General features: G+C 34.6%; 1 protein-coding gene across 31 annotated transcripts in view; it reads right to left on the bottom strand.

Annotated features, from left to right (window-relative positions):
- BAZ2B (bromodomain adjacent to zinc finger domain 2B) overlaps nt 1-15,504 on the bottom strand; it is a 413,832-nt gene that overhangs the window by 135,483 nt on the left and 262,845 nt on the right. For 24 of the 31 annotated variants that reach the window (XM_050752835.1, XM_050752834.1, XM_050752839.1 and 21 more), the window contains 3 exons: nt 10,736-10,924; nt 5,346-5,513; nt 3,920-4,113 (listed from right to left, as the gene is read on the bottom strand). In XM_050752835.1, the coding sequence (XP_050608792.1) occupies nt 3,920-4,113; nt 5,346-5,513; nt 10,736-10,924 (551 nt within the window). The remainder of the gene's footprint in view (nt 1-3,919; nt 4,114-5,345; nt 5,514-10,735; nt 10,925-15,504) is intronic. The other 7 variants (XM_050752843.1, XM_050752860.1, XM_050752861.1 and 4 more) reach the window with 2 other exon arrangements.

The raw sequence follows: 15,504 nt of genomic DNA, 5'->3' as shown, positions 1-15,504 counted from the left end.
CATGTATGTATGTATGTATGTATGTGTACACATGCATCTCCCCCCATATTTTGCTTATCCAGTTATCTGTTGATAGACACTTCAGTTGTGTCTACATTTCAGCTATTCTGGACAATGCTGCTATGAGTATGGGTGTACAGAGACCTCTTTGAGACCCTGCTTTCAATTTTGGGGGGTACATACCCAGAAGCAGAATTGCAGAATCACATGGTAATTTAATTTTTAGTTTTTTGAGGAACTGTCATACTGTTTTCCACAGTGGCAGTACCACTTACTATTCTCTAACATGTAATATTTTCAAACCATAAAAAACCAGATATGTTTGTAAAGGTTATTTTGGTTGCTGTGGTAAGAATAATTTGTACGACGGTTGGAATAAAACTCATTCAACCTTGAATTGTTTTATTTTTTTCTTAACAGTCTGTATATTTTAGTCTTAATTTAATTATTTAAAATATCAATATTTATTCTAAATGCATATGTAGACTATATGAGGGGATTGGACTTAATCAGTGACTTTCAATGAGAACGGCTAAGTGCCCCACCACCCATGGGCGGTATCAAAATTAGCTGAAGAACATTTTTTTCAAACTACACACGAAAAGAATGAATGAAGCAACTTTTTAAAAAAGTTTTGAAAACTAAAAAAATATTGGATGAAAAAGTATAGGATTTTCTTCTTTAGTTCCAATGCCCTTTATCTCCATTTTACTTGAACAACCCACTCCCACAAACACATGCTGAACCACGTATCATCTGAAAGTGCTGTTCTTTTGAAATCTTAAGTTCTAGCATGCCTCACTTGAATAGACAATCTCTCTATAATGTTATTTCCACTTAGTTGCCTTAGACACTAATATGGTACCTCAGAATCTATCTCTAAAACTGGGCAGAAAGAGGTGCCTCTGTGAGTTTTCAGTATGTTCTCCTAGTAATAGCTTTTAGTATGACAGCACTGACTCTGTTTAGGAATGTCAATGCAGGTTCCTCATTAGAACTAAGTACAGGAACTGTGTCATATTCATGCCTCCAAGGTCTTGTACAATGCCTTACACATTGTAGAGGCACCAGAGATTTTAGTTGATTTTAGCACTACTTCTTAAGAGGTAGGATAGCATAAGGGTTAAAAGCATGGGCATTTAACTTTTAGAAGCACATATAAAAATGCATCCAATGACATGATGTCTGGGATTTGGTTCAAAATAGTATGGGAATCAGAAATGGATGGTTTCAGTCAGTGTCTGGCATGAGAGAAACTGGCAGCAGCTCAGAGACAGGCCCTTAGTCCTTACACTAATGAGACTGCCATTGAAACAAATCCTATGGGAGAAGAGCCAAGAGCAGGTAAAGAGCAACAGGTGGAGAGTATGACACTGATACCTGTGTCCCTGGGAGGAAACAAGAATATTTTATCATGTTTGCTTGAGTGCTCAGTGGTGTGGGTTGAAAGGGAAATAAAATGGTTGTCTTGGGGTCTGTGTACAGCACTTTTGCATTTTTGTGATGGGTACTGTCAAGCTTCTTAGCATTACCAGATGGCCTTCCCCCAAGTCTTCATATAAGCATGCTATACTCTGGAAAATGTTTTCTATTGAGAAGGAAATTTAAAGATTTAGAGGAAATATATCTATGAAATATGCTCAGCAAAAGAAAATAAATGTATTTGTTCAGTTTTGTTTCATTTGTTCTCGAAAATATATGGAGCTTGGTGCTGCCTTGAAAAACGATAAAGAAAAGTTTGATAAAGTAGTTCTTAGGATTACAAATTGGAGTATAAGAGGCATGTAGCTCAGATTTAAAGTTCAGATCAACGTCATCTGCAGTCAGTGGCTACCCATATCTTGCTATTCTTGTTATGATGTATCAGAAGCTTCCTGTCACAATATTACAGCTGAGATGGTGAAGAACATCATGTGTGTAGGATCACAAACTTTCGACTGTCTTCCACTGGAAAACCAGGCCCTGAAAGCAGTTTTTATAAAACATAGAAGAGAAGACACAACTCTTGTCTTTGTTTCCCAAATGTTTGCAGTTGACGACAAGGCTTTAACTTGGACCTCTCATTCAAGAAGAAATCAGAAATTGGAGCAGACCAAATCCACTGATAAGAGTGATCTAACACATAATATGCTAGATCATATAGTTAGAGGCTTCTCAGCTTACTTGGTTAGATAAATGAAACCTGGACTCAGTGATGACGTACATTTTATAAAGTTGAGATGTCACAGCTTCTGGCATAATGTAGAAGAGGGAATCCAAAAGTGTAGAGTGCTCAGAATGTAGAAATGAATTTACCACCTGCAAACTGCGTACCCACCGTACTACTGGAACCAGTTAAAGAGCCAACAAGATCTACTCAGGAGGAAGAAACCACATTAACAATCTGAACAGGAAAAATTTAACATAAAGAATTATGGATTAATAACAGAAGATTAACTACTAGGAGGGATAAAGTGACCTCTAAATAATACAGGCAAAGGGGATGTAGGAATATGTACTTTTCATAGGGCTAAGGTAGAATAATGAAATAAAGATAAACTTGGAAAAGGGACTTTTTCCTCCAACCCCTTCATTCACCCAAGGCTGAGTTTCACTTTGTAGGAGAGGATGTGGCTATTGCCCATTGGATGGCAGAGAAACTCAATGAGGTATCACAGTCAAGGCTGACACACATAAAACACTGCTTGCTAAGATGCCAGAAAAACATGGCTGGGAACTTGTCAGCTACAGTGGCAGTAAAATTAGCTTGAAAGCCACCTACTTTCCGAAACTTGATAGTAAACTGCCTCATGAGATGCCAGTGAAACTCACTAGATGGTGTATACTACTGGGTCTCCCGACCACCACTGGATCTTCTGGCCACCACCAGTAGAGAAGCTGTCAGCCAGCAAGGAAATCACCCATTGGCAGCCACAGCATAATTAAAAGAAGAAAACACTAGAACCAGAAAAAGAAGTCCCAGCCACATGTGGTTGCTCATGCCTGCGATTCCAGCACTTTGGAAGGCTGAGGCGGTGGATCCCTTGAGCTCAGGTGTTCAAGACCAGCCTTGGCAACATAGTGAGACCCCATCTCTGCAAAAAATATAAAAATTATCTGTGTGTGGTAGCATGCACCTGTAGTCCCAGCTACTAGGGAAGCTCAGGTGGGAAGATAACTTAAGCCTGGGAGGTGGAAGTTGCAGTGAACTGAGATTCTGCCACTGCACTCCAGCCAATGCAACAGAGTCAGACCCTGTCAAAGGAGAAGAAGAAAGAAGAAAAGAAGAAGAAAAAAGAAGAAAGAAGAAGAAAAAGAAGTACCATCTTCTTCTAGTGTTCTTCCAGGACCGTCTACTAACAAGGACTAAGATTGTAACAAGTGGCAAACCGGAAGAGAGTGATTTAGAGCTGAGAGGCAATAAATTGATAACTTGTAAAGTTGGGGATATATATGAAATAAAACTGGCCATGATGTGATAACTGTTGAAGCTGAATAATAGGTACAAATGATTATTCTACTTTGTATATTTGAAAGTTTCCATAATAAAAGGTTTTCTTATTCACTCTTCTCTAATGCACTGGAGTTAACCCACTTGCTCTCAAATCCTGGCTCAGTCACTTAGTGGCTAATTATTTTGGTGCTTTGCTTCTCCATTTGTAATAACAGTAGCTACTTCATTTCGGATATAGGGAGGAGTTAATATATATTATATGAAAAGCAATTAGAGAAGAGCTGATATGCAGTAAATTCTCAATACATTTTATCTATTGTTACTATTTGTATTATTTATACTTGTACTGACACCATAAATACACATATCTATAAAAGTTGGTAATTCATAAGAAATTAAACCATAGATTTTGTTGATATGACCTTCAGAATGCTAACCTTATATATATACATCTGTTATATATTAGTCCTTCCAAGAATAACTTACCTTATCCTTGATTTTGTCAACTCTAGCATCCAAAGGCTGGTTTTTGCTTTGTTCCTGATTACATTTTCGATTTCCTCCACCTGAGCTTGTACTTTTAGTTTGTCCCATGGAACTTGAAGCAGTAGTGGATAGTACAGATGTGTTGATACCAATTACAGATGATGTATTATTTCCATTTATTGACCCATTTACTCCTTGAAAATAAAAATAAACATGCTTATACAATGGAATATTATTGCATCATTTAAAAATGAAGTGCAGATATATGTACAATTGGATGAACTTGAAAACATGGTAAGTGAAAGAAGACAGAAAAGGTCATCTTGTATGATTCCATCTATATGAAATATTCGGAATAGGTAAACCTATAGGGACAAAGTGAAAACTGATGGTTTCCAGGGGCTGAGGGAGAGGGGAATGGGGAGCAACTGCTTAATGGGTATAAAGTTTCCTTTTGCAGTGATAAAAATGTTTCAGAAAAAGATAGAGGTGGTGTTGTACAACATTGCAAAAGCATTAAATATCACTAAATTATTCGCTTTAAGATGGTTAATATTATGTTAACTGAATTTCACCTCAATTAAACAAAATGTTTAGAAAGATAATGAAATGCAAATGTTCTCCTTTTAGAACAAACTTTGTAAAACACTTAAGTGAAAAGATAATAAACCATCTAAAATGTTGTTATAATTTTCAAATTATATTCTAACAAGTTATTAATTGCAGAAATATTAGTGATCATTTAAAAAACAGTACTAGGTTATTAGTTTTAATGAATACTTAATTACAGAAGAAGTAACACACTATATTGGGTTACATATAGGGAGGTAATGAAATACAGAGGAAAAAGCAGTGGAATTGGGCTAAAATCCTGACTAGGCCACATCCATATGTAAGCAGTATTTTCTTGAACAACTTATTTGACTTTGGCTGTAAAAATAAAATACTTCTAATCTCAAAGAATTATTGTAAGAATTAAGCAAGAAAATGTGAAAAGGTCTAGTATAACATTATAAAACTGTTATTAAGGCCGGGTGTAGTGGCCTACGCCTATAATCCCAGCGCTTTGGGAGGCTGAGGTGTGAGTATTGCTTGAGGCCAGAAGTTTGAGACCTCTGGAAACATACAGAGACCCTGTTGCTACAAAAATTAAAAATAAAATTTAAAAATGTAGCTGGGCATAGTGGTACATGTCCGTAGTCCTTGGGAGGCTGGGGCAGGAGGACTGCTTGAGCCCAGGAGGATGAGGCTACAGTAAGCTATGATCACATAACTGCACTCCAGCCTGGGCAAAAGAGTGAGACCTTGTCTCTATTAAAACAAACAAACAAAAACAAAAAACGAAAAAAAGGTATTAAACCTGAACATTATGAAAATATATGAGAATGGAAGATTTATAGCTCTTCACTTATGTTAATGCGGATACCTTTTTCGGGACCATTTCGATTACTTTTTCCTGAAGTCCTTGAATGGAATGAAGAAGAATCATGATTCTGGGCTGGGGGAGCAAATAGTGGTGGAATTCCCAGTAATGGTGGAAAGAAGGTTGCTCCTGTACGTGTATGAGCATCGGTTGTTCGCCACCATTCTGCACCTCAAAACCAAACAAACCAACCAAACAAAAATATATAAATTAACTTTCCAGTTAATATCACAATGGCTTTCTATGTTTTATTTCAAAAATAATTCAAGTTTCATCTTGGAACAAAACTGCTGAATTGCTCATACTTCTGATTGTTTTCCTAATTTTAAACAGTAGAACTTGTACACTTAACACTCTTCTCATTAGGCCAGTATCTAAGGATCTTCACTTGGCAGCTTTGTGGAGTTCAAGCTTGTAAAGGACAAAGGTAGTCCACAGTTTAAAAAATGAAAGTGAAAACTAGGAATATGAAAGAATTATTTCACTCTTCGATGACTTATCCCATTCTCATCTGTTTTAAACCCTTAGAATTTAAGTTTACATCTACAACCTATGTTAAGACTTTCCTCAGATTATATACAATATAAATCTGGCTCTGATAAATCAGATAGTCTAAATAATAATATAAGACTACTGTAATCCACTATACCTTAAGTACATTTATGGAAGAAAACTTCTATACTTAAAGATAACCCCATAAATACAGCAAAATCAGTAGGCCTTTTTATGTTCTAAAAAATAAGTTCTCAAAGGAGATTTCAAAAACAAGTAATTTCACATTAAAATATAAAAGATTTATAAAGCCTCCCCCCTTAAAGTTAATGATGAAAGCCTGAATTTTGTTTTTACTTCCACTCATAAATTACAGATAACAATGACTGTTTTATTGATATAAAATGACCAGTGGTAGAAAATCATTCAATAAATGGTAAATACTTAAAGAGTATCTCTTTAAAGTTTTAGAAAAGGAAATAAGCCAAATTTTACACATTTTTCAAGGAAGGATGAAGTAATCTTGTATTGCCCCATCTAAAATCTCAAAAACAATCTTCTCCAACTGGCTAGTCTGCTAGATTACCAAATCAGTTATTATCTTTCAGACCAGACTTCCAAAAGATATGGGGTATTTTTCATTGACTATGACAACCATAAGAACATTAGAGGAAAAAACCCCACAATAATACAGTACTGAAGAAACTCAAAATTGTCAGGCTATTGTATTATATAATTGTTAAAACTTTTCTAGGAATATCCTTCATTAAAAATAGAATGTAAAGTGGTATGCACCTTCATTATCTAATGGCAAAATCTGTAGTTTAAAAGAAAAGTGAAATTTTCATGGTAGTTGCCAGTTTCAAAGGTCTGAAAAACAGTATAAGTAGAAAACTGCAAAAGCTATTCTTCTGCACTGCAGGAAGGTGTTACTAGTAAAATGATACCAATGTATATTCAGCCATGCCTGAACAGTGGGAACTGAACCAAGAATAACTATACAAAAGCATTGATCATTTATCCACTGTTTAGATGAAAGATGTACATTTAGATAGGAAGACAAAGTATGTGTTTTGGGCTTGTATCAGCACAGTCAGAATCTTGTCATTTATAGGTTTGAAAGCTAGGTTCTACCTAGCTGATAAAAAGTTACTGTACTGAGGACCAGGCACAGTGGTTCACACTCGTAATCCCAGAGCTTTGGGAGGCTGAGGTGAGAGGTTCACTTGAGGCCAGGAATTTGAGACCAGCCTTGGGCAACAGAGAGAGACCATGTTGCTATAAAAAATTTTAAAAAGCAGGGAGGGACTGAAGTTTCCCAAAGATATTTATATAACTTAACACAGAGTCTGTAATGAAAGTGGAATTCAAAGACTTTGTAAACAACCAAAAAATTGGTAAGGTAATGAAAGTCTAGAAAGATTCAAATATTTTAGACATAATCAAACTCAGAAAAAAACATTTTAAAAAGTACTCGAGAATGTCAATGGTAAATAAGCACATAGCTGGGTGTTGTGGTGCACTTCTGTAATCCTTGCCACTGGGGAGGCTGAGGCACAAGAATCACTTGAGCCTGGGAAGTGGAGGTTGCAGTGAGCTGAGATCGCACCACTGCACTCCACAGCCTGGGTGACAGAGTGAAACTCTCTCTCAAAGAAAAAAAAAAGTAAATAAGTACACAGTAGAGATTAGAGAAAACAATGGGAAAATGTGTGTTATAAATAACCTGACACCACAGAAGAAAATACAAAATAAGAAAATAAGATTAGTTAAATAAAAAGATGCGAATGGTAGAGCTTCTGAATATAAACTTTACAAATGTCTGATGTTATTTCATAGGAAATAATTTTTGTTAAGTGACAAGCTTGTCTTCCAAATTTAGGAAAATAAACAAAATTTAGTCACAAATCAGCTTGTTGATAAAATGAAAAATACAAAATAAGGATAACATAAATCAGCATATGGTAAATTTCTAAGTATATTCAAAAGAAAGAAGAGCATAGTAGCAACATTTAACTTTTTTTTTTTTTTTTTTTTTGGAGACAGATTCATGCTCTGTTGCCCAGGTTGGAGTACAGTGGCCTGACATGGGCTCACTGCAACCTCCATCTCCTGGATTCAAGTGATTCTCTTGCCTCAGCCTCCAGGGTAGCTGGGATTACAGGCATGCACCACCATACCTGGCTAATTTTTGTAGTTTTGGTAGAGGTGAGGTTTAGCTATGTTGGTGAGGCATCAAGTGATCTGCCTGCCTCGGCCTCCCAAAGTGCTGGGATTACAGGCATGAGGCACCCATGGCCAGCCAATATTTGACATATTTAACTCAAAGAGTCTATTAATAATATTTCAGAGGACATAATAGATCTCAATTTGAACCTAGAAGATTTAGTAGAATTTAAAAATCATTCATACTTGATACAGCCAAAAATACTTTGCAAAAATTCATGGTAATTTAATATTAAAATTAATTACCAAAAAAATTACAAATATTTAAAAAATTACCATGAAATACTATTTCAATATAAAATGGAAATAATTTTATTATGCTAATATCCATTAAATAATTTTACATTTATTGACTTAATTTGAAATGCATATTTTAGAAACTACATAAAATGTAAAAATAAATTATTCCTCATTAAAAATTCCTAGTGATATCTTCCTGTTTTGTTCTTATTTATTTACTGGGTGATTTAAAAGTCTGGCAATTTGGTCACCCTTCTGAATAAAGCCAATTATAGAAAATTTATATTTAAGTTACTGTACGAAACTGCAAATTAAACAAAATGAATCTTTGAAAACTAGGCATAATCTATGCCCATCTGGCAAAAAGTATGCTCATCTAGGCATACTTTTATCACTAAAGATTCTGTCTTGCAATTGTCTGTTTATCTATCTCCTAAAAACTGTAAGCAACATAAAATATAATATACTATGTTTATTCTTCTGTTTTTGGCCTTGTGTGCAGAGCATAGTAGATGCCCAAAGAATTTTGTGCATTTAATGAAAAAGTGAATAATTTATTTTGGCTGAGGAAGCTATCAAATTTTTTTCTATACAGAAGTATCAACATTATTGAAATCCAGATGAGTAATTTTTTAAATGTGTTAACCACCATTCTAGTACAAAAGATATTTGATTTTAATAATATAGTATTTACATTGTGGTTTAGAAATGTTCAAAAGCAACAGTGTAATAAGCCATGATAAAGCAATAAAAATATTTAAGATATCACTATCTATATTGCTATTTATTTTGATATTTATTCAGTAAATTCAGATACTTATATTTCAGTAAATATCTATGGAATGCTTATCTTGCTAAGCAACCATGCTAGAAACTGACTAAATTCCTATTAATATTTTTGAAGGAAATGTTAAAACTTGGTTTAAGACTTCTTTAACTGCCTACTCACAATACTCCTCCTCAGCATCCCTGCTTCCCAGACAACTGAATTAAAGAAGTAATATGACTCAAGAAATAGTACTTGAAATATACATTTAACCATCTATCCTTTCTACATATTGTTTTAAAAACACTTCTTTCCTTTTAAGAAAGCATTTGATAAATTATTAACCATTAAAGTAGGCAAAATAAAATAATGATAGTTACCAATTATGGACTAATTATGTGTACCAGATACTGTACTCGGCACTAAATATGACTTAACTCCTTTAATCCTCACAAGAACCCTGTAAGTCAGGTACTATTATTATGATCCTCATTTTTCAGATGAGAAAACTGATGCTAAGAGGTCAGATAATTTGTTCAAAGTCACACAGCTATGAAATAACAAAGCCAGATTTAAATTCAGGCCTATTTGTCTCTAGAATTATGCTATAATGTTTTAAGTTATTTTACATACACTAATACATGCAGACCTTACTAAAATTTATTAAAGTCAAATTAATCTATAGAAAACACATTCAAATTTAAGCTTTCAAGATAATATAACAAATTAAAGCATGTCTGTCTAAAGTTTTAATTAACTGATGTCTTACTGAACTACTAAATCCTCATAATCTATAGAATTTTGGATAATAATGGTCCTCTTGCCATGTAAGTGGTACAACTCTCTAGTTGTTTTGATCAAATACAGAAAAACAGGCTGGGCACAGTGGCTCACACCTGTAATTCCAGCACTCTGAGAGGCTGAGGCGGGCGGATCACTTGAGATCAGGAGTTCAAGACCAGCCTGGCCAACATGGCGAAACCCCGTCTCTACTAAAAATACAAAAATTAGCCAGACATGGGGGTGCGTGGCTGTAATCCCAGCTACTCGGGACGCTGAGACAGGAGAATTGCTTGAACCTAGGAGGAAGAGGTTGCAGTGAGCTGAGATTGCACCACTGCACTCTAGCCTGGGCAACAGAGCAAGATTCCATTTCAGAAAAAAACAAAACAAAACAAACAAAAACCAGAAAAATAAAGAAAGGTAAGAGTCTAGCTCATTTTCCTTATGGTGAAGAAAAGTGAGAACTTGAAATAGGGGTGTAAAAATACTCATAAAAACAACTTCAGTTTCACACTAAATAATTTTTTTAAAAATCAAATAAGGCTGAGGAAAATTTATTTAACTCTACATTTATAATACGTATACTTTTCTGTATATTGTACTTCAACAAAAAACATGAGAAAAACTTGCCTGAATTACTCTGTCCTGTGACAGACACTTATTTCTCTAGTTAAATACCTGGATATCTAATTAACTGCTCTGCCACTTAACACACGTAGGGTGTTTAATTTTTTGCACATGATAAATAGGATTGAGCCAATTCTTATACCAAAGTTTTAAATATACCAGGCATTAGACTATTCCTTTTATTCAATAGACAAATTACTGCTTGAACATTCTCAAGCTTTCCTCCTTTCCTTGAACACTGTTTGTAACAGATGTTTACCTGGAAAAGATGCTAGTTGGGGATGTGCGGCTAAGGCTGTGGGTGTACCAAGTGTCCCCAAACCACCAAATTCTGAATGCCCTGAGCTGGCTGAATGTAGACCAAAGACTGGGTGGCTGACCATTGGGAAGGCACTCGACACTGTGGACAGGTTAAACGGTTGATCCCCAGCTGTTCTGAATAAATGTCCTGGGAGGGGAAAAAAACACACTTAAAGTTGTACTATAAAAAACAGATGAGATTTATCTGATTTCAGTGTTTGTAGTTAAAATTTATAATAATTTACCTATTACATTTTTGTTTTACCTTTTTCCTGCTGCATTTTCTACTCTTCAAACCCTATGAAATGTTTCTAGAAACATGAAGGCATGCTAAAAATCATTAAAATGAATGGTATAACTTTACTTACTTTGAATTTGAGATTTGAGAACCGATGTTTTAAGTAAATAATTTTCACTAATTAAAACTGTCTGACCTGAGGAAGTGAGGCCAATTTTCTCTTAATATATATACATTAATATATTATCAATATATTTTACTCATAAGAAGGGAAATAAAAAACATCCTATTAATCTAAGGTTGAAAGCCACTGAAATAAGTACAGGATCTGTCACCAGGTGAATACTCAAATTATTATACACTCTAAGCAAGGGGATCCCAGTTTCAATGAGCCAGAGTTGAAGCTCTGTTCTCTAATACAGTCATGAGTTGTTTAATGACGGGGATACATTCTAAGAAATGCATTGTTAGGTGATTCTGTCATTGTGCAAACATTGTACAGTGTAGTTACACAACCTAGGTGGTACAGTCTACTACATACCTAGGCTATAGGATACAGTCTATTGCTCCTAGGCTACAAACCTGTTCAGGATATTACTGAACTGAATACTTTAGGCAGCTATAACACAATGGTAAATATTTGTATATCTAGACATATCTCAACCTAAGAAAGGTACAGTAAAAATATGGCATTATAATCTTAGGGGGCTATTGTCAAATATGTGGTCAGGCATTGACTAAAATGTCATTATGCAGTGTATGACTGTACTTCTTAGGTGAGAAGAGTATCTTGATACCAAAAAGGGAATATATTCTAGTCTAACAAAACAATGCACAAGACAACATAAGTACTTAATAAATTTACAAAGATATTTCTAAATGAATTCACAAGTGGTTATCAATATAAAAATCATTTTTAACTTTCTCAGAGTAAGACAATGTTCAATTCAAATGAGTCTGACTTTTTAATTCTATTTTTAATCTAAAGAAAATCTAATAGTAAGTGTTACAACTCCAGGTTGGAATGTTGTATGATAAAAAACATGACTTATTTTTCATACTTTGTAGGAATTTGGCAGAAAAATTTTCTAATACTTGGAAATCCTCCCTTTACTTCCAGGAAATAATTAAGGTACCCTGTCTTGTGATAATAGAATACTCTAGGTTATCTTAAGAATTTACTGTGTGAACAGTATTGTGCTCTGTGTAAAATTAGAATAAAGCTTCCTTATTATCTCTTGTTTATATTATATCAGTCCTGACTGTGCACTGCAATTTAATTAGTTTTAATATAGTATGTGTGAAATTTATAAATGTAAGTTAAAAATAGTATACTTATTGTTATTATTTAGTTATCAACCAAATCTCTTCCCTTGGCTTTCTTGCTTCCTGAAAACCAAGGGGTAGTCCTAAAAAAGGGTCAGCATGTACCCTCCAAAGTCTGATATAAAACCTATACTGTTTATTAAAATAATGCTATATTCTTTACTGAAACAGGAAGATCTGAATGACTTTTAAAAATAAGATTTAAATAAGTTGCATTAAGTATGTTTTGTATCAGGCTATTTAAGAAAAAAGTTCTGAATCAGGATAGTGCTCCCACTACAACAAAGCAGTAACTAGATTTCACAGGGAAAATCCTCATGTCTTTACAAGGAAGGCCCACAAGGAAACTGTGAGGTAAGAGGACAAGAAAAGGGCATAAACTTGGGTGCCTTTTCTAAATCAGCTAATCATTGTTTTTGTTGAATTGGTTCTTCTGTGTATCAGAGTGGAGTGCATTAGAACTGAAGATGAGTCAAAATAAAACAGAGTATGCTACTGCCAAAAAAAGGCTACCCAAATGTCACTATCTTTAAGACCAGTGATAAGCTACCAGAAATATTGTGTTAAGTTTTTTTTTTTTTTTTTTTTCTGGTAAATTCTCAGAAACCCAGCTAGTTTCTCAAAAAAATGAGCTTGTAACTGTAAAAGCCAGTTTTTACTTTCATTTGTTATTACACACAAAATCTCTGGTTCTCACCAATCAATTCAACTTCCTGACTCAAATGTACTTAAATGTTTTATTTATAAACATACTATGATCAGTTCTTTTCTTTCTCCATCAATTAGTGTGGTAAGCAAGTTGAACTGAACTTTGCAGTTTTGGAGAATTTGGAGTCATCTGTAATTTATGTTTTACAAATAACAATTCCTAAATTATATCAATTATATGTATTTAGTCGTGATTTAATACAAAGAAATTTGAGGGAAGTAACCTCAAAACTACAAAAGCTATATTAAATATTATAAAAATCCAGAATAATTGAAATTGCCAAGGATTAGAAACTGATAGAAACACTTCTGTAATAACTAATTGTAATTACAATTAGTTGTAATAAATAATTGGTAATAATTGGTAGTAATAAATAATTGGTAGTAATAAATAATAAGTAATACATAATTGGTAGTAAGCAGCATTCTTAGACGCATAGTTACAGCATTAATTTCATTATTGGGAAGAAGCAAACAAGCTAAACTTTGTAGTCTCACAAGCAGAAAACATAAGCAATAAGTAAATGAAGTTACCACTCTTGCAGCAACAATTAAGAACCAATGATACATAATTTGCCAACAAAAAGTTCTTTTTTAACTCTAAAAGGAATGGCATCTGGAAGCAACTGAGTAGAAAGTTTCAGCAAAATGAGCTGTATACATCACAGATTCCAATGAAAAAAAAAAAAAAATCTGTACACAAGAATGACATCCATGCCTGGCAAGAATGCAGAGATGGGCATTCAGATCAAGGCTACTTCAACTCTACTTCCTAATTCTTTCTTCTAAAATTCTTGGTTAAAATAGTTCAAAGCATGGAAAGCACCCTTAGTGACGACTGAATCCTACAGGTCCATTCTTTGCTGGTGAGAAAAAGACTCACCTCTGTATTTAGTGAAATATACTAAGATCACTTAACATGATTGTAGTAATACCATGCATTAAAAAAATACCCAAGTAAAAGACTTCCTCTGTTTCATGTGGGAGAAGTTATACTATAGAAGGGAAATAATTTAAGAATACATTTCACAATTTTACTATATTTTGCCTTTATAGCAAGAATTGAGAACTCAGTGATATTTTTAAAAAAGTAATCTTTCTCATTAAAAAGTTCTGTAATGCTATATATATAATTTTAATAGTTTTTCTTCCACCTTTTACAAAACACAGATAGTAATTCTGTGTAAAAATCTTACAGAATTATTCTGTTATTTAATAGTTTCTGTAATTCAAACACTTCATGAACATACCTATTAAACATCAGGTGCTCTGCTTAAGTAACTGGCCTACAAGGATGAGTAAGACAATCTCTGACCTCAAGGAACTCATGTTTTCAGCATAATTTAAACAGTGCAAGACCATTTTTATACCATAATGTATAAAACAAGTTTGTTAATATTTCAATATTACAAATTGGTACGGTCACATACAGGACTCAGTAATACAACCCAAACACCTAAAACAATGTCTAGTATATAACAGACATAAAATAAAATTTTTTAAATGAATTAATTCACTACTCATTTAAAGTAGAAGAGGCCTATCCATGGGACTCATTCCAAAGGCTTTCAATCATAACAAAAAGTTGTCTTGAGTCTTTATGCAAACTTGCAGTTATGGTTCCTAGATTCCTTTGCCTTATTTCCTTAACCCCTCGTCCTAATTTGTTAACATTACCACTGGCCCTTTATTCCTCCTTGATTCCATTTAGGTCACATGTTGGATTTCATCACACAAAATCCTACCACCTCCAGGATCTTAAACTCTTAAAGTTTCACCCTTGAACCACAATTTTCACATTTCCATTCCCTTATTTCTCAACATGACCTTTAGCCTCTCCCAGGGCCACTCCTTGACCTTATCTGTCTCTTTCCCTCTCAATACCATCAATATCTCTCCTGTGTTAACCTTAAAGGAAAAGTCTTATACCTGCTATGTCTACTTCCTCCTCACTTCTCAGAATGTTTCATCATTTGTGCCAAGCCCCAAGCCTCCCTGCCACTTGGTCTGTAAAATGGAAGTTTTCCTAATCACTAGATCCCTCTAATCTTTCATTCTCAACCTCTTATGTCTGGCATTCCTGATTGCGTCTTTCATATTATTATTTTTTTGACATGGAGTCTCACTCTGTCACCCAGGCTGGAGTGCAGTGGCACAATCTCAGCTCACTGCAACCTCTGCCTCCGGGTTCAAGTGATTCTCCTGCCTCAGTCTCCCGAGTAGCTGGCATTTCAGCTGTGTGCCACTACGTCCAGCTAATTTTTTTTGTATTTGCAGTAGAGACAGGGTTTCACCACGTTGGCCAGGCTAGTCTCAAACTCCTGACCTCGTGATCCGCTCGTCTCGGTCTCCCAAAGTGCTGGGATTACAGGTGTGAGCCACTGCGCCTGGTCCTTTCTTTTCAAAACCCATTATCATCCTTAAGATCTAGGTCATGGAATCCTCTTGGTCCTCTT

This window comes from Macaca thibetana, chromosome 12, assembly GCF_024542745.1.
Source record: "Macaca thibetana thibetana isolate TM-01 chromosome 12, ASM2454274v1, whole genome shotgun sequence".
NCBI classification, from domain to species: domain Eukaryota; kingdom Metazoa; phylum Chordata; class Mammalia; order Primates; family Cercopithecidae; genus Macaca; species Macaca thibetana.
Note: the sequence above shows the minus strand (reverse complement) of the source record. Positions and strands in the feature narration are given on the sequence as shown.